The sequence below is a fragment of the Dermacentor albipictus genome, chromosome 1, assembly GCF_038994185.2.
Source record: "Dermacentor albipictus isolate Rhodes 1998 colony chromosome 1, USDA_Dalb.pri_finalv2, whole genome shotgun sequence".
NCBI lineage: Eukaryota > Metazoa > Arthropoda > Arachnida > Ixodida > Ixodidae > Dermacentor > Dermacentor albipictus.
In genome coordinates, this window is record NC_091821.1 from 136377791 (window position 1) to 136398381 (window position 20591).

Consider the following 20591-nt stretch of genomic DNA (forward strand, 5'->3'; position numbering starts at 1 on the left):
AATATTTAATGCAACCAGTTCAAAAAATGTGCCAAATGCAGCACAGCTTCAGGCATGAAGCAGAAGGCTGATTACACCATGAAAATTGGAAGTGGTGGTCACGAAGTATCACAAACCATTCATGCACGTGCCAGTCAGCCCAAGGTAGGCCAGATAATGGCCAGTTGCCAAAAGCTGGTCACACACTGCAAAAGTGCCCCTTCCATTCTTTATTCTAGACTTCGGCATGTTCAACCCGGGGCTAAGGCTAGTTCTCTAGCCTACTTCTCCTCTTGTTCCATCGAGTGCTCAGCGCACTCTATTTGGTAGAATGATCGCAGTGCAGGTTGTGTGTGGTACCATGTAACCACCACCTCCATAGCTTCCATGGTGTAACAAGACTCCTGCTTCATGTCCAAAACCACACAGCACTTGGTGCACATTTTGGACTGCTTACACTAAAAGTAATGTAATTAATCATCATGTTGCCCTTCCAGAATTAAGACTGAGGCTTCAGACCATAATTACTGGATTGACAGCTATCCAACATAGTGAAGAAGATATGTTCAAGTCCATACTCTTCATTTTATGTTGTTTTATGGCCCAAAATTAATTTAGTAGTGCTAACCTCAGGGGTCCAAGCGAAAACGTCTCATGAACCTACACATAAGCACTACTGCCCATAAAATTGTTACCATAATAAGGAGGAAAGCAACACAAAAGTAATCCAAACAGCTGAATAAATAAAGAAAGCTGAGTAAATCAAGTCATCATATAAGCTCTAAACAACAGTTATTACTAGCAAGCATAGTGACAATGCTTGTAACAATAACTTTTTAACCAATTTAAGGGGGAAGATGGATCTTAGAAAAAAAAAAGAAAGATTTTATTCTTCGAGATATGGTGCTGAAAAGTTATACATATATGTAAAGTTATGTGTTTATTTTGAATATTCAGTCCATTTCTGTTTATCTCCTCTGGTTCTAATTTTATGTGAGCATCCTTTAAGTAATTTTTTGCAAACATTTGCAAAATATCAGTTACTTAAATTTCACTAAATGGGATACCAATGGCTTCTGCGTAACTCAAGAAATGCAATACGACTAACCTTATTGCTGAACATGAGCTGCAAGACTTCAAAGTTAGTCACAAAAAAAAAAACTTTTTAGAGTTTCAAATACAATACCTCGCAACTCGTGTTCTAGGTAGGGCAGAACTATAAGGTTGGTCTTATTGCATTCCTTGAATCATACAGAAGCCACTGATACCTTATTTAGTGAAATCTAAGGAACATATATATTGCAAATCCTTGCAGAAGATAATTCAAGGAAGCTTGCATAAAATTTAAACCAAAGAAGACAAACGAAGTGGACCTTATATTCCAAATAAGCACATAACATTACATATATGTGCAGGTTTTAGCACTACACTTCGAAAGATAAAGACCTTAAAAATTCTTGGCCTAGGACCCACCTACCCACTTAAGAATAAAATTTGCCCCACAGGCTGATAGCAATGAAATAATTATGCTTGACCCAGAAGCTTAACAGTGTAAATAAAGGGTATCGCTCTAACCCTTAATCGACCCTTAATCCACTTGGATAAAAGAGAAAATTTGCATTCACCTGAAAGCAGCATCAGGCTACAAAGGCAACATTCTACTTTGCAATTTTGCAGCTCTATTCTACATTCTAGTAGATGCCATTTTTCTCTTTCATCAAACTTCCTCCAGCCTGGAAATTTCCAACCAATTTGCTTATTCAAAATTCCTGCAGATTTAGCTGTTGATTAATTCACCAACGCATTACTATCTGCTAGACTTTGCTCAACTGGTAGAGCAACTCTCCTGAAAAAACAGTGGCAATCCCTGGACCATAACAAATTTATCAGCTGCAATGCTTTCATTCTGGGAATCCTGTATAAAAATTAAATTATAGGGTTTTATGTGCCAAAACGTAAAATGTCATTATGAGGCCCACCATAGTAGGGGCCTTGGAAAAATTTGGACCACCTGCACCTAAACGTGCGCCTAAATCTAAGTATAGGGGTATTTTCGCATTTCACCCCCAAACAAATGCGGCCGTCCCGACCTCGTGCTTAGCAGCCCTAAACCAAAACCACTAAGCAACCACGACGGGTGAGAATCATGTATTGGGTTCCATAGTAGCTTCGTGCTATTTTCAAGTGCTACAGTCGATACCAGATATAGATAACTTGAAGGCGATTGCGAAATAATTTGACATATAGATAACTTGAAATATAAAATATGCCTATCTGAAGTTTATCTGAAAATTCCCCACATCTTGGACAGTTTCCCAGGATGATGAAAAGTGTATTTGTTTTTGCAAGGCCACATGAACACACAAAAGTTTGATTTCTTTCTTTTTTTTTTGCAGATGAATATTTTAAGTCAACTGCACTGCGAAATATTTATTGATAAACTTGTAACGCTCACCCTAAAGGCCCGCATTGCCCGACTGAGAGACCACAGTGCCCCTTGTGCATAGCGAAGTGCTGGTTGTGCAGTTTTATTCGGGATAAGGTAGAAATGGACACAGTGATCAGCGCTTTTGTACTGCGAAGTGCACATGAATGTGTCCTGCCATATGTGTGTTACAATACGCTCTTTAAACGACCGATCATCATACATTGGCAATGAGTCTGCCAGGCGGATGCTGTTTGATTCGAAAGTAGCTTTTAGCACCTGCAGAACACTCGAGTCCATTCCCACTGATGTGTCCCTACAAATATGAATGAAACATGTTCAGCATGGATTGTGAGTCAACAAATCGCAGAGTCTTGTGTACCACTCCGTGATAGTCTTTTCGCAAAGGACAGATGTGGTGCGTGGTGGTTGTTAAATTCACGCTGTAATGTAAAAATCAGACAAAGGGGGAGTTGGGATGAGTTTCGTTTCGGTCACTTGCGGAACCCGAAAATGCCATTAGCGGAAAATTTACAAAACAGACTCGGCGGTGGAGACATCTCCAGTTCAGCATCCTATGCCCTGAGCCACTAAGTGAAAAGATAGAGTGCCATCCATGCATTCTTGGGGGGATTCTGCATCCATACAGGACTGGGAGGCCTTTTGCATTTTTGAAGCATCGGGGCAATCCCCTTTCCAATAACGAACGGCTGCAGGTAGTAACATTCACTGCACAACAATCTTTCCGCTATTAGTATGCTTCACCTCAATACACAGCTGTGTAATGGTGAAGTTCACTAACGCAAGTTTGCCATTATAGAGTGCAAATAAAGCACTTACTGCACGAGCCATCCACACTTTGAGATACACACCCCGCTCATTTTTGCTCATTCCCTTCAGATTGAATAATTCGTTTGACAGCATCTGCCAAAACAGTGCCATTTTGTCGGCATGAATATTTACGATAAAGCAAGAAGTGATGACGGTACCGTTAGGAGAAGCACACTTGCAAGGGCCTAAGGTGTTGCAGCGTTCAATATATCGAATTTGGCAGTGAACAGCAGTTTGACATGCGCTTAGTACAGTGCTATACTTTTACAAGGGATTTCCAAGGGGATGTTACCACAGTTCAATATAGGCAATAGTTCGATATATCAGAGTTCAATATAATCGGGTTCAACTGTATATGCTAACTTTCCTTGCAAATAACTACTTGCATTATGCGAGAGAAATCACATAAATGATGGAAGAAGTAACTTGGGCATGTTTGGAATGTATAGGCACATTTTGAATATCTCATACTTTCTACACTGACCTTGTCATCCGGGTATGCACCATACAGGCTAAGTTGGGCCTGCATAGCCTTTCCCAATGACAGAGTCCATTCTTCTTTGTCCACTTCCACAAAACATCTTTGGGTCAGGTCCAATATCTGCTCTCGCCAAGCCTCTCTGTCCAGACCATTTTCTGGGTTGTCAAGTGCACCTGGACACAAGGGTCACAAAATGCAGTCAGTAGTTAGACCTGGCACTACTCACGTCTTACAAATTGAAGAAAACCATAAAGATTTTGCAATAAAATGAGGATTTTGTTGCCACCTTAAGAAATAAATTGCACGACTATGGAGCCTCCGATTTCCTGAACTCGATTAGTGCGAAGAACAGTTTTGAGCCCCCAACTCCTGGACACATTTAGTGAAGCCAAGTGACTTTACATTCCAGTACTTCCGGAAAACACTGAGAAATACAGTGCCCCGGGAATAACTCCTGGAAACTCCTGAATAATGCTAAAGAGCTTGCCTGTGATGTGAAGAAGCATGCAAAACAGGTTTGTGCTGTTTGCAACACCATCCATTGAAGCTACTCCAGCCACAGTTGCTTTCCAGTGCGGAGCTTTTACCCTGGCCACTCCGCCTACTCATCTTTCTGACTGGTGGTCTCAGCAGAGCAGAATGACTCAGCTACCACTAATGCCAAGCATATGTCTTCGTTTCAGTACCATGTACTTCACTCAGTGTCAAGAGGTTTCATAAAGTCACGTGTCATCATCATCATCATCATAATCATCATCAGCCTGTTTTATGTCTACTGCAGGACGCAGGCCTCTCCCTGCGATTTCCAATTACCCCTGTCCTGCGCCAACCAAGTTTCGGAATATAAAGTAACTGTTACTGAGGGCAGAGATTTGACATGCCAGAAAATTATATTAAATCGAAAGACAAGGGGCAATGCCATCCTCGAATTCCATGTCACTGGTGCTCAAGTCTGGGGAAATAATGAAATGCAAGCTAAGAGTTCATTTTCTATGCTAATAAGTTGCATTTTTTTTTTCAAAGAAATGAAATTTAAAAAAAATGATCAGTTATCCATCAGCCCTGCCCAATTCTCCTGTATACCAGTGGTGTAACTTTCAACCAAAACAGAGCTACTTACACTGCAACTGAGAAGTCATCTGAGGTAGAACAGTGTCCCAGAGGGCTACAAGGTTACGGTGTACGAGTGCAGGCAAACAACGCAACAGGCGTAGGACATGGACTCCTCGGTTATGGTGCATCAAAGGAGAGCCCAGAACAACCAGCAATCGTGCCAGCAAGGCTTGTGGCTTGGGTACATTTGCTGCACAGCAGAGAAGAAAAAGAATACACCCAGTTTCCACAAAAACAAGAAAATGCTCACAAGGATGGCTTAGTGGGCTAGTTGGTAAAGCATTTTAAAGGATTTGTTAACAGTGCACATGGACGGTGACAGAGGGACGAACAACAGGACACAGTACTAATCAGCTCTATATGTCCTATTGTTCTTCTCTTTATCACTGCCCATGTGCACTGTTAACCCTTTAAGAAAATGTTGCCAACTTGGGCAGATATATAAGCTTTCTTGGCAATGGGATAAACATACACACCTAGTTTTTTTTACAATAAGAAATCATCTGGAATGTCCGCCAGGAGACATAGCTCTAAGAACTCTCAGGAATTAATGCAGTTTAAAGTAAATTTTAGACATTTGCAACATTACCTGTTAGGATGCCACAAGAACCAGTGCACTAAATGTTTTGAGCACCAACACTAGTAATGAAAATTTTTACTCTTTCTAAAGACTTTACGATGTAAATTTTAACTGAGGATAGAAGTTTCAATGATTTTGAATGATGAAGCTATGAAATATGCCACAGTGGAGCACCCTGGATAGCAGCAGGGTGCAGTAAGGTCTTAACTGCCATGGTGGATAATTCTGAAGAACAAGCATAGGTCGAAGTGTTGAACCTGAGAAAAAGGGAGAGTCCAAAATAAGAAGAGAAAGCATGGGCTAGATGACATCGTATTTTTTTCCCTTTGATTCTATTTCTTTCTTATTCACTAATGCATAAAGTGACCAATACTAGCAATTGCGGCATCACAGCAATGTGAAATCCAGTGAGGAATGATGAAGGGTAGAACCGAAAGAGAGTTGCATTATCCCATTGCAGGTTAAACTTTGTGAACTTGAAAAGCAAATAAAACTTGCTCACTATGTTTCTCATAGTTGATCTCGATAGGGTAACCTGCATCCCGCTTCTTCGAAGCAAAATTAGCAAGGCACTTGCAAATAATTCCTACAGCCGGGGTCAACTCTTCACACAACAAGTACTCAAATAAGGAAGGCCACATAATCTGAAATAAAAAAGCAAATAAACACAGTAGAACAACAAAATATGAGCAACTCGGCGTTTAGGCAGATAAAATTAATTTACCTTGTCAATGTCATCCACGGTGGTTGTTAGAAGCTGTAAAACATTTTCGCACATTGTACGCAGGGCCTCATTGCTCACATAGTCAAAGTCAGTGGGACGCTTGGCCTTGGAAGAAAACAAAAATAAGGTACATTACAAGCTTGGAAACAGCCGCTCGTTTCAGTCAGGATACATAAGCACTGCCACGTACAGTCTTGGTAAAAAAACTTAAGGCCGCTATGAACGACCACGAAGCAGCTGCGCTCCACTATCACGGCGGTGCCACCGTTGGCGCTCGCCGCCGCTCACTTGCACCAAGGATAAAGAGGACGAACGAAGCATGTTCCTACTCTCAAGCACCCTTTGATAAAGCACTTGTGAAAAACTAGTGAGGCGCAAACGCAGCGGTGGCGAAGTGGAAGCCACCCAACCGGCTATCATGCCATTTGCAGCGTATGCTCGATGAGTGGGCGGATGTCTCTGGCGGCCGCTGTCAAACATGATACATTCAAATTTCGCAATTCCAAGTATTGTAATCATCAGTTAATTTTTTCCTGGACCAAATTAAAAGGACAACGCTATGAATAGTCCTGTACATGCACGAACACGGGCACTTTGCAAGGATCATAGCTAAGATCTGACTTCAGCAGCTGAATGCTATATTAAATAATGTGCCACAATGGCAACTTGTATTTGTCATCATGAATTTCACAAGTAGCAAATTAATCAAGAAAGCATAAGCTTCAGTGTCACCTGCATCTCTCAACTAAATCACAGGGGGGAGCATGCCTTCAAGGCATTAAGTGTGGTTTGTACATGATTGCCCCAAACAATTGCAGCTTGCCCTTGTGTTTGACTGTAAACTAGCCAAGGTCTCTACTTTGGTTTAAAGGATGCTAGGTATAACACATATTTTTTACAAACTACCTGTGAAGCCCTTTCTCGTGGAGACAAACGACACCTAGTATGCTATATTCAAGAATACCTCTTCCAGTGAACCCATGACAGCGACAGCACCGCTGGAGTGACACCTTCACTATGCGAGAAAGTTATAATCATGGTCTACGCGATTCAAACGCATGGCACCCAATGGAAATGGGATTAACTTGCACTGGCCTCATGCGTGCTTAAAAGTGGGCCCTAACGACAATGAGGCAGTATGCACAAAGACATAAAAGGCCGGGTATCTGGGCACTTTCCAAAATGCTGAGGAATTGGGTTTAACTCAATTGGCTACTCAGGCAGGGTAAACGTCTTCTAGTTCCAAAAAGTTTTCATAATCTCACTGTGGGTTTATTTAAAGAACTTGAACGTCGAATGCAATCGTGTGGTCGTTTCTAAGTGGAGAAGTACAGTCTACATATTTGAAATATTGTAACGGTGGTTACAGGCCCTTTCTGAAGAGAGCCTTTGTAGACGAAATTACTGCTTCTGGTCCTTTTTAAATGAACGATGAGTGAATTGCCCGTATATTACAATGTAACCTGGCACAACGCTAGATAGCACTCAGAGATGTCAGGTTTATATTTTTTGTTTTGTTTTCATTGCACTGAGAAATACTACAGCGAAAATGTATATCTAAAAGCATAATGCAAAGACTCCCGCCTTTGAATGTGTAGGATAAGATTGTAATAGGAAATTTTGATGATTACAGGGTGTCTACCAAGTTGACATTTTCAAATTCCCCCGAGTTTTCCAGGTTTTCCTTGAGCAACACTGAACTTTATTTTATGTCAAGACAGGCTGACACCACATCACCTGATGCTGTTACGCTCAAATAAGCACTTTAAAAAATAAAGAAAATAACAACTTCGGCCCAAACAATGAAACATTCCTTTCCTTCGAGCGCTTCCTAACCTTACGTGAGGCCTCCTTACAGTGAAGGACCGATGGAGGAAGCAAGCATACTCTGAAAGCTCCCTTCACCCGTCCTCACATAAGGAGCGGTTGCCGCATGCCTGGGTTCGAGATTATCTCTCAAAAGCTTTACACGAACACCATTATTCAATAAAAAATGTTGTATCGTCGCACAATCTTTAAATTGAAGAGCTAATATAGAGCAGCGTGGACGCTTTCTTCTAGTTTTGTTTACTAAACTTTAAAAAAGTAGCGCATTACAGTGCAAAACTTGATGTGCTCCATCAACGCTGGCACACCGGCGTCGTGCAATACCTAGCAACGCTTTCATGCCGCACACGTGACTGAAACGAACGTGCCTGGCAAGACGTACCTTGTTCGCGCTTCTCCGCAGGTGGGCGACTGCGTGCATGCGCAAGCAAAGGTCACGTGGTTAAGCAGTGAGGTGAAGCACTCGTTCAGGGCCAGGAGCGGCGTAAGGACGCATGAAGGTAGCGCTGGAGCTACCTTATGCTGAGGAAGCACTAAGGAAGCCTTCACCGAGGGCCCCTCAGTAAGGAAGCTTTCAGAGTGACATAAGGTAGCCTCATCGCAATGAAGGCTTATTTACTGAGGTAAGAAAGATTTCATTGTTTGGCCCTTAATCCAGTTTGAATAGTAAGGAATATATATATATATATATATATATATATTTGTTTATATATAAACTGAAGGTAGGGGATAGTAAAATTCACAGCATATAAAATATATTTGAAATAGAAAAATGATAAAGCCTATTATAAATTGAGTCAAACATTTTCAAATGTGAATAAAAAGAGATGCATACAGAAGCAAATATTTTCGAAAATGAGCTATTTCTATCACATGCTAGCAAGATCATAGGTATTAGGCCCGAACTTTGTCACAAGTGAGATTTTCTCAGCAGTTGAAAAGTCAACTTCAACTGTCCTCACATACTCTTAGCCCATGCACAATGCCTCCATTTTGTGTTTCACTGTTTTCAAGAGGTTATTTTGGTTTGGATGAGGGCCATCTGCATCTTTGTGTCAGCTGACACTTTGCTTTTTGAGCTCAAGCTCCTTCAAGGAAGAGGCAGCACAGTTCCTGTCCCGATCATTCCTCAATGGGATGGTCATTTCTGTTCTCGTCGTCGTTCCGCCGCACATTCACCCTACGGACCATTTGAAGCATACTCTTGGTCAGTTGTACAGTCAACGTCCGATTTTTCATACTTCCTAGAAACCACGAAAACGTCCGAAAAATCAAATCGGGCAGGTCGAAAAAATAAATGCATGACTTTTACTGCCCTTTAGGCTCAAATCCTCACAGGCATGTCAGGAAAAGCTCTGAAGACCTGCCAGTACACTTATTAGGCATATTGGTGCTCGTACTGCGACAGGAGACGGCAGGAGCACGCGTGTATAATTATGAAATACGTACAGTGTCCCGTGACAATTGCCCCTTTCCACACTTAAGCTTCACCGCAATACTTCGCGTACACTTCACCGTGTAATATTCCTATACTGAGGCAAAGCTGCCTTTCGGGAATTGGCATTATTCAACTCGCCATGCTTTTTAAGCTCCGAAGCCAATGGCGAGGATTACAGAGGGGGAGTCGGTGCATTTACTGACAGCGGTGAATTCTTTCAATGAAACACACGGCTCTGAATGGCAAGAACCTTACTAGTGAACGTCGAAGCAGCTAAGCCTAGCGTTCCCGCGGTGGTGGCTACGGCTGCCAGCGGATCTGCGCACGAGAGTGCTGGTTCGAAGCGGCGAGATAATCAAAATGGAGGTGTTAGCTTTGATTAATGGTGTTTCAGGCCTGCGGTCGTGGCAAGAAGTCCGGAAAATCGGACAGCGAAGGGTTCTTACGTCTGAAATTACACACGTTCTTGTACGTTGACTCTATGGGGCACGTGATGGTGCCACGAAGCCATCCACGTTATCGGTCATTTCGCAAAAATCGGGCATCCGGAAAATCGGTCGTTGACTGTACACTGGCAACTCCTCCAGCCGACGACACGGCGTCAAAGGCAATTCGTTATGATTCCTCTATTTTACTCGAGCCAGCAGTAGGGAGACTTTCGTTCCCTTTCAATAAAATGACAGCTAATTCTCCCCGATTGAACCACAAATTTCCTGAGTTTTCCCGAGTTTTTCCAGACTATTCAAAATCCCTGAGAATTCCCAGTTTTCGCGGTTGGTAGACATCCTGGATTAGGACAATTTTTATACTATAATGCGCTGCATGAAACCTGGGCACTTTCACCAAGGCCACCGCATTCACTCGCACGAGGTGGCCACAAGACGAGCTGGCAGCTAGCAGAACGAACGGCACACTAGTTTTTTTCACGAGCGCTGTAATCAAAGGATGCTTCAGAGTAAGATACATGCTTCCCTCGCCCTCTTTATCCCGGGTGCAAGCGATCAGCAGTGCGCGCCGACGGTAGCAGCGCCGCGATAGCGGGGAGCAGCCGCTCCCCGGCCGTTCATAGCGGCCATAAGTTTTTTTGACCAAGTGTGTACATAGGAAGGGTTGCTATGCAAAGTAACCAATGTTGGTATGAGCACATAAAGCTTACTGTATCATCTGGAAGAGCACACTGCCGAACAAGAAACTCAACCATGGAGTGACCACCGTTTGCGTCAAGGTAACCATGGTGCGCCAGAGCGACAATGACTTGGGCCAACACTTTCTTTGCCTGCAAATAATTTAAATGAGAAAGCAAAAACATCAGAACCTAGCTCTAAGCATATTCACAAGGACGAAAGACAAACATGAATGTACAAATCCACTTGCTCACATAATTGAAGCACCATAAAACTACAATTAGTGTTGTAGTTTACCTAGCATCAAGCAAACATATCCAAAAGTTGAATATGTGTTCTAGCAATATTTGTTACAAGCATGCAAGAAACTTAACTGTCAGCTATTAGGGATCTATTCTTGGTATGCCGCATTTCTCCCCTGCCTCGTCCTCATCACGGCTGTGGACCTCATCAAGCCCATTTAGTGGCTTTTGGATTACATTCCAACATCTTAACCCGTGCATTTTTTTTTTCCCGTGAGCTCATCCACACAAATTGATTGCAATACAAACCACTGTAGTGCCTAAAGTCAAATAACAGTAACAAAAATGTGCATGCTCAAACATGCCTTCTGTTTTTCAACAGCAGCATGTGCTAGAGAAGCAAATAGAATTTATCTTGGTTACTAGGTGCGAACACACACAAGAAACAAGGAAGGAGACAGGACAGAGCACCATTGTTTACAACTACAGTTGTAAGCGCCACTTACAACAGTTGTAAGTGGCGCTCTGTCCCGTCTCCTTCCTTGTTTCTTGTGTCTGTTCGCGCCTGGTACCCAAGATGAATTGTGACCAACTCGCCCAACAAGACATCTTTTTAAACAAGTAGAAGTTTCAAGTTAAGCTGGCTGCACATCACCGCAGAAAAGGTTCAAGAACGCACTCTTGAAGCTTGAGTTTTGTTTCAGTTAGTTAGTTAGTTAGTTTGGGTTTAGTGGCACAAAGGCAACTAAGGCCATGCTGCGCCAGTCACAAGACAAAATAAAACGGAACGTTAGGGCAGGTAAACCTGCATGACATTATAGTTGGTGTAAATAACCTGTTTTTTCTAAAAAGTCGAAGAGGTTAGGAAATGGCACTAGGGGGTCATCTGCTAGTAATAGGGCAGGGTGTAATGGAATGTGCAAATTATACAGGCTGTGTAAAAACTTCCGTCTCAGTGTATCGATGTGTGGACATGTTATTAAGATGTGAATGACTGTAAGAGCTTCATTACATTTTTCGCAAGTTGGCGGGTTTTCTTTTCCAAGGAGGAAATTGTGCGTCAGATGTGTGTGTCCAATGCGAAGTCGACACAAGATCACCTCGTAGAATCGTTGCTGGTGACTGCATGATTTCCACTCGCCAATTACAGGTTTAATTAGATGAAGCTTGTTACTTACACAAGTGTCCCAATCGCGTTGCCATTTTGAAGTCAAGGCCTTCCGAATCGCATTGACACTGTCTTTATATGGAAGTGCTGTATTTCGAATGTTTTTGTACGCTGCCATTGATGCGCATCTATCCACCGCTTCGTTACCCAATATTCCAACATGGCTTGTACCCAGCAAAACTTGATTGACCTGCCATATTTGTTTGACGTCAATGCATTTAAAATATCGCCTAACAAGGGTTCACTTTGGGATTTCATGTGTAGAGCCTTCAGTACGCTTAATGAATCTGTGTATATGACAGTGTTTTCAAGTTTGTCAGCAATGATCTTTTGAACTACAGTCCATATCGCGTACACTTCGGCTGTGTAGACAGAGGCATGCTGAGGTAATCGAATGCTTGTTTCCCAATTTTCTGTTACGGCTCCTACACCCACGTGTTTTTCCGTTTTAGAGCCATCAGTATAAAATTCTATGTAGTTTATATACTTGTCTTGAAGAGCGCGGAATTCCTGTATAATGTGTTGATGTGCTGTGTCTCTTTTCTTTAGATGTGTAGGTGTCCAATCACATAACGCTGTGAAATCACACCACGGGGGTAATTGTTCTGGCTTTCTGGCAACCTGGAGGACTTCCCGGGGGATGTCATAATCCCGACAGTATTCCTCGTATCGCAAGATAAGCGGCCTAATCATGTTTGGTTTATTTGTGTAATGTAAGCGGGAGCTGCACTTTGTGACGATGTTGTAGCATATGTGTTGTGGTGAGGATCGGATTCTGAGTATGTAGGAAAAAGTTAGTAGCGCTCTGCGATGCTGTAAAGGAGGTTCATTACATTCAATATGTAAGCTCTGTATAGGTGATGTTCTGTAAGCACCGCATGCTAGTCGTAGTCCTAAGTTGTGGACTGGGTCAAGTCGTCGGACGTAAGATAGTCTGGCTGAACCATATGTAATGCTACCGTAGTCCAATATGCTGCGCACCAAAGTGCGGTAGATGTGTAGCAGGCATTTACGGTCAGAGCCCCACCGTTTCCGGGAGAGGATTTTTAGAATGTTAAGCGCATTGTTCGCTTTGATTTTAATACTATTGATGTGTGCGAGAAAGTTCAACTTTTTATCAAACAGAACACCCAGAAACTTGTGTTCTTGTTTCACGGGTAGTGTGGCATCCTGTAGTTTAAGGATGGGATCTGGTTGTAGGCCTCTTTTTTGTGTAAAGACAACACTAATCGTTTTTTCACTTGAAAAGCGAAAGCCGTTTTCAGATGCCCACTGCGTTAGTTTGTTTAGTGTAATTTGAATTTGTCGTTCGCAGGTTGCCATGTTCGATGCACGACATGCAATTTGAAGATCATCTACATATAGTGAATGCATTATAGAAGATGGAATTACATTATTGAGCGAGTTCATTTTCACCACAAACAATGTTGTGCTCAATACGCATCCCTGAGGTACTCCGTTTTCCTGAATAAATACGCTGGAGAGCACCGTTCCTAACCGCACCTGGAATGTTCGATCGGACATGAAATCAGCTAGACATTTAAGCATTCTGCCGCGGATCCCTAAATCCACCAAATCCCTTAAAATACCGAAACTCCATGTTGTGTCATACGCTTTTTCAAGATCAAAGAAAACTGTGAGACAATATTGCTTTTGTAAAAAGGCCGCACGTAACTCGTGTTCCAACCGAACTAGATGATCTAACTAGATCATCTAGTTGTGGAGCAGCCTTTCTTGTACCCACACTGATGATTATCGAGCAGGTTCTCATTTTCGAGGACGTATGCCAATCTGATGTTTATAATAGATTCATAGGACTTGGCGAGACAGCTTGTTAGTGCTATAGGTCGGTAGCTTGTAGCTGTTGTAGGATGCTTTCCAGCTTTCAAGAAAGGGATTATAATGGCTTTTTTCCACGCATTCGGCATTTTTCCTGTTTCCCAGATTATGTTAAAAAAGCGGAGCAATGTCTTAACTGCTTTTGAAGATAGGTGTGCGAGCATTGTGTAATGTATTCTGTCCGGACCTGGCGCTGTTTTTTTGCCAGTAGTGAGTACTCTGTTAATTTCGGAAAGTGTTAGGGGGGCATTATATGGTTTCTCGGAACTTCCTGCTGTCGGAAGCTTTTGTTTTTCTGCTGATTGTTTATACTTTTGAAATTCAGTGGAGTAGTTTAGTGAGCTTGATATGTTATGGAAATGCTGCCCTAATATATCTGCTTGTTCTTTTAAATTCGTTTGTGTACCTGGAGGTGACAGTATGGGGATCGTATAAGGAACATACTCGCTTCTAAACTTTCGAAGCTGATCCCACATTCTTTTGGATGTTATTGAGCTATTGATGGACGATACATAGGTTTGCCAAGACTGTCTTTCGGCTTGCCTACGCGTGTACCTGGCTTTCGCCTTTGCTTTTTTGAAATTCAGGAGGTTATCATGTGTTGGATATCGCCGAAAGATACCCCATGCTTTGTTTTGTGCTTTTTTAGTTTGAGTGCATTCATTCGTCCACCAGGGTTTTAGTTTTTTCCTTAAGAAGCCGGAGGACTGCGGGATCATCTGTTCTGCTGCAGCAAGTATGGAGGCAATAATATTTTCATTCATTTCGTCTATTGTTTGTTGATCTGATATGTGGTCAAGACTGGCCTTCTCGCTGAAGAGAGGCCAGTCTGCTAGATGGAGTTTCCAACGGGGTGGTCTTAGTGGGACTGTAGGGAAAGGAGATGTATTTTTAATAATGCCGGGCATATGATCACTACCATATGGATTGTTAATAACACTCCATTTAAAATCAATCAACAGAGATGGAGTGCACAGCACCAGATCAAGACAGCTCATAGCTCCTGTGCTTGGGGAGCAGTAGGTTGGCGCACCAGTGTTTAAAAGGCATATTTCGTTAGTCAGGATAAAATCTTCAAGTGTTTGTCCCCAGGTATCAGTTGTTTTGCTACCCCATAAGATGTTATGAGCGTTAAAATCACCTGCTATTAAAAAAGGTTTGGGTAGCTGGTTTAAAACTAACTCCATATCTCCTACAGTAAAATGGGAATGTGGTGGAATGTACATTGAACAAATGGTAATGGTTTTATGTGCTAAAACCGTGATAGCAATGGCTTCCAAGTGAGTATTAATGGTAACTTCTCTAGCTGCAATGCTGTTCCGTAGAACTATAGCTACGCCACCCGAAAGCCGGTTCGCCTGAGTACGATCGCGCCGTACAACGGTGAATCCTTTTAAAATGTTTTTGTGCTTTTCGCCTAAGTTTGTTTCTTGTAAGCACAAGGCCACAGGAGAGAAGTTACTTAACAAGTCTTTGATGTCACCTAAGTTGTGTAAAAGGCCTCTACAATTCCAATGGATAATAAAAGGCATCTTGGAATTGAAGGGTAAGAAATGGCACTATGAAAAACTAAGAGGTGGGATTATAGGTGACATGGATAAAAAGGCTAATACAAATGAGCGATAACCTTTAGGTTATCGCTTTCTTAATTTGAGTGGTTACTGGGATTTTGTCCCTCTTACCGCGCTCTAGAGAGCGCTTGTCCTTCGGTGTCAATGACACCGGGGTTTTTGTGTCGACCTCCATCGCTCTCTCTGAGGCGCTGGAGGACCGAGAGTTAGGCGCCGAGACACGTGCCTCGGGCCTTGGGGTTCGTTTGATTTTAGGGCCCTGCGGGACTGGTGTCTGCAGGGCCGTCGAAGAGGGTGGAGCAGTACTGACTGACTCCGGAGGCCTCTGTGACGCTGCCCCCGCCTGCGTCACTTCGGCATAACTTCTTCGCGGAAGATACGAAAGCCGCTTTCGGGCTTCAAAGAACGAAATTTTTTCTTTTACAGTTAGGGCAATGACTTCTTTTTCTTTTTTCCAGCAAGGGCAGGACCGCGAATAAGCTGGGTGATCTCCCTTGCAGTTAACACAATGTGGCGAAGCGGTGCAATTCTCTGATTGGTGGTCGTTAGAGCTACATTTAGCGCAAGTTGTTTGTCCTTGGCATGCATGTGAAGCATGTCCAAATCTGGCACCTAAAACACCGTCTGGGATTCGGGATATATGGTCTGACGTTTACTTTTACATAGCCTGCATCCAGAGAGGTAGGCATTTCGCTTGTTCCAAATGTAAGTATGACATGTTTTGTTGGGATCTCTTGGTCATTTCTACGGATTACTATTCTTTGTACCTTTGTCACGTTTTGCTCCTGGAAACCCTCAAGGAGTTCCTCATCGCTCAGGCCAATGAAGTCTTCCTCTGATATCACACCCCGGCTTGTGTTCAGTGTTCTATGCGGTGAAATTGTCACTGTGGCGTCGCCAATAGTGGTAAGTTCCGATAGCTTTTGCGCTTGATCTTTGTCACTTAGTTCTAGGAGTAGGTCCCCACTAGACATTTTTGAAGCTTTATATGTAGTTCCGATTTTGTCCTTGAGACACTTGGCCACCAGAAAGGGAGATAGCTTTCTTACTGGTATGTTATTTTCACTGTGGACGACATAGTATTTGGGAAATGACGGGGCGTTGCTCCGAAAGGAGAACAGGAACGGTGCTTCGGTGCGGCATCTTTTGAGACGCCGATCATAAACAGAAGTTTGCGCTGCCATAAGAAAATTTGTTTGTTCGGCAACAGCGCCGACCGCCCACCACGGAGCCCAACGAGGGGACGTGGCAGGTCTTGTATACAAGCCTGCCAGACGCCAGTCGTACGCCATCACTATAACCAAATATGGTGTACCCAAGGTAGGATAGCCACACAAGGTTAACCCTTGCCGCCGTGGAGAAAGGAAGTAAATGGAAGAGAAAAGAAGACAGGAAAGATAAAAAAGTGAGAGATAAAGACGAAGGTTTGAGGAGAGAGAGATAGGAAGAGGCGACTACCGATTTCCCCCGGGTGGGTCAGTCCGGGGGTGCCGTCTACGTGAAGCAGAGGCCAAAGAGGTGTGTTGCCTCTGCCGGGGGGCCTTAAAGGTCCGAACACCCGGCATCGGCTCAACCTCCAGGATCCCCCTTTCCCCGGACACGGCTAAGCCGCGCACGGCTACACGCGGGAGGGTCCAACCCTCGTGTGCTCGGGTACGTGGTGTCGCAACACACCAAACGCCCGCTGACGCGGACGCCCCTGCGGGGAGTTTTGTTTCAGAAATACCGCTCCTGTTCAGTAAAAAACAGCAGTTGACTGCAAAAAGCAAAAAAGGAAGACTAATACAAGCACTCACCTGCAACTCTATATTGAGAATTGAAAAAGCGGAAATGCTACCGTCGATCCTGGGTATACCAAACTCGAAGGGGATCGCAAAATAGTTTGATACTATATTGATAATTCGAAATATGAAATATGCCTATCTGAAGCTTACCCGAGACCTCCACATGTCCCAGTCAGTTTTTCGAGATCGTGAAAAGCAGGAATTTAGTGATCTGCTTCTTCAAGGCTGTGCCAAACACGCAAAAGCTTACATTTTTTTCACACAAATGTCACAAGTAGTTCGTGCTGTGGAATGGATCTGATATACTGATCACAATGGTAACCCTAAAAGCCAGCATCGCCCAGATGTAAGATCACAGTGCACTTCGTGTGCGTGAAAGTGCGTGAAAGGTAGAAATAGATGCACTGTGGAAGCAAATTAGCCTGTATGGATACATGCCGCACCATCGTCAACGCACCTGTACTGCAAATTGCACGTGAATGTGCTCAGCTGCATGTCCGTTATAATAACCAACAATGTGCTGCTCAGAACCGACTTCCTGTCAGAATCGGTCGTCCTCGCTTAAAAAAATATTAATTAAATCATGGAGTTTTACGTGCCAAAACCATGATCTGATCGTGAGGCACACCGTAGTGAGGTTCTTTATGTGCATCTAAATCTAAGTGCACGGGCATTTTTGCATTTTACCCCATCGAAATGCGGCCGCCGTGGCTGGGATTCGAACCCGCGACCTCGTGCTTAGCAGCCCAACACCATAGCCACTAAGTAACAATGACGGGTCCATTCTTGCTTCTCAATCACCCTAAAAAGTCCACGTGTCTCTTCTTACGTGCTTCTCAGCACTCCGACACCTTGCGGTCCCTTCGTTCTCAGCCCTTCTCCTCTGGCTGTTGTGTCAGTGCCTGGTGACTTTACACACAAGCTGTTAGTTTAGAAAGTGGCTTTCAGCTTGCATAACATCCGAGCTCCTTCCCACTCAGATGCAATTGTGCGAGCATGAATGAATCACATTCAGCGCAGGCCCATGAATTGCAGAGAGATGAGTCTGGCGCAGCGCGCTGTTCCTGCGATGGTTTTTCTGCAGAGTGCAGATGTGATGTGATCCAAGTTGGGGTTGGGCTCGGATTTGTTTTAGCCATTTACAGAATTCTGAAATGCCATTCGCCGAAAGCCCTTGCTTAAAAAAAGACAAATCTGGCGGCTCAGACATCTACAGTTTGGCATCCCCATGCCTGGCACTAGTCCGTGAAAAGATCTAGTACCATCCAAGGTTTCTCTCGAGTGCATATCGGACCGGGACGCCTTTGCCTTTTTGAAGCAGAGTGGTGACCTGTTTTGCCCTATAATGAACAGATGCAGTTTGTACAAGCCATTCATAAGTGCAGCGAGCTAAATTGAGCCCACCCTGCTCATTTTTCCTCTGTGGCATGTACTGCCCTTCAGATTCAATATGTTCTATGACAGCATCCACCAAAACAGTTCTGTTTCAAGTTCCTCGGCATTAAATATTTCCGAAGACGCGAGAAGTGATCACGTCTCCATTAGGAGAAGTGCACTTGTAGGGATGTGGCAGGGCGCAGTGTTCGATATATCATGGCAGTGAACAGGAGTTCGATATACACGTAGTACATTACATTAAGGTTACACAATACACAACAAGGTTAGACCAATGGCTTTGATTTTCAGGGTTATCTATTCTTTTTTGCATAGTTTCCATTACCTGCTTCACGCTTAGTATTTCACATTGATAAGTCTCAACTTTCTTTTCTAGTTCCGATATCGCATCAAGCTTATGATCTGTCATTTAGACGCTTCTCTTTTATCTCTTTTATGTCACTAGCAATTTCCTTAATTTGTTTTGCAATTTGGGCTAGCTCAGGTCAAGAATTTGTTTCAATATCACCCCCAAGGAGCAATAATTTCTTTACTATGTCTGCACAGTTTGACATAATCCCACAAAATTGCTGCAGGCATGGCAGCATGATCAAGAAACAGTTGTCTGATCAAATACAAATTCCATATTCCTTCCTCACCTGCACGATGAAGACGAAAGGATTTAGCGTCCGCATAGCTCGAGTGCCGCTGTGCCCATAGCTGGCGTTGCCTGGTGCATGCGCTTTTGTAGTCGTGGTAATCCATGGTGGCGCTGCTTACAGGTCATGTATCCTGGTTCCCTCGTGGTGATGTAGCATAGATTCTACTGCCGCGAACAGAAGGATATCTGGCACGTGTATGATCGGTGCGTTTAATGCCTGCGCAATCCATGTGTCCGTGGTCAACATGGCATTTCCATCGCTGGCAGATAACAGCAAGCCAGGAAAGCAATGGACAATTTGCACGATGAAGACAAAAGGATTTAGCGTCCGCAAAGCTCAAGTGCCGCTGTGCCCGTGAGGAGTGTCACAGGAAGGGCCATTTCGTAAATGTCAATATGACGTTGCATGACGTTGCAGTGGGTTGCCATTGCAGAGATTTTCAACATAATTTTTAGTGCGACAAGCCCCGCAAATTATGGTAACGAGCAGTCATATGCAACGGCGGCCAAGAGGTGTTTGTATCACTGCATTTTCCATGTCGTTTGAGGCCATGATAAACTTTTGTTCAGAATTTGTGCCGATACCGTTTGCATCATTCTCGTGCAGGGATTGGCATTTATGTTTTGAGCCACCATTTGTTGATGACTCATTTATTTGGAATAACATTGGTTGAACAAAACAAATTATCGACTTTTTGCACTTTTCACTGCTGCAAAGGGTAGACGTCCTTTTGCGTGACTTGGTTCAATTGACAGTAGTCTAAAGAGAAGCAACAGCTACCATCTTTCTTCTTTACTAGCACGATCGGTGACGCCCAGGGACTGCAGGAAGGTTCGATGTTTTTCACTAGCATTGTTTCGACCTCGCACTGAATTACTTGCCGTTCAGCATGGGACACACGATAAGGACATCGTCTGATGAGGCTGGCGTCTCCAGTATGGATACGGTGAGTGACGACAGATGTCTGGCCCAAAGGGCGGTCATCAAAGTCAAAGATGCCGCGATAAGACATCAACATGTGCCTGATATCAACAGCCTGTACTGGAAGGAGGTCAGGCACGATCATCTTAGTAATATCACAATCAGCTGTACGGCTAGAGGTGGGGTGGAAAATGTAGCAGGGAGTAAAGGATCGCCGGCAACTACTGCAGAAATGGCATACTCATCAACAGAAGAGACATTGGCCAGAGTCGTGCCATTTGGGATAAGTTGCGTGCGCCAGCTAAAGTTCAAGATGGAAAGGGATGTGCGGTTATTAGAAATGGTGAGAATGGTACAGGGAACGGCGATGTTTCTGGCCAACAGAACGTCAACAATGGGAGTCAAGACGTAATTGCCATTGGGAATAGAAGGGAGAGACATTAGTCCCACATAAGAAACAGATTGAGGTGCCAGATGGACGTATTGTATTTACTCAAACCTAACATGC

The 20591-nt window shown here is 43.5% G+C and overlaps 1 protein-coding gene across 2 annotated transcripts in view; it reads right to left on the minus strand.

Moving 5' to 3' along the window:
- The window catches only part of c11.1 (maestro heat like repeat family protein c11.1), a 193255-nt gene that overhangs the window by 96184 nt on the left and 76480 nt on the right, over nucleotides 1-20591 (minus strand). For both annotated transcript variants that reach the window (XM_065444129.2, XM_065444128.2), the window contains 5 exons: nucleotides 10555-10674; nucleotides 6134-6238; nucleotides 5912-6053; nucleotides 4837-5019; nucleotides 3720-3889 (listed from right to left, as the gene is read on the minus strand). In XM_065444129.2, the coding sequence (XP_065300201.1) occupies nucleotides 3720-3889; nucleotides 4837-5019; nucleotides 5912-6053; nucleotides 6134-6238; nucleotides 10555-10674 (720 nt within the window). The remainder of the gene's footprint in view (nucleotides 1-3719; nucleotides 3890-4836; nucleotides 5020-5911; nucleotides 6054-6133; nucleotides 6239-10554; nucleotides 10675-20591) is intronic.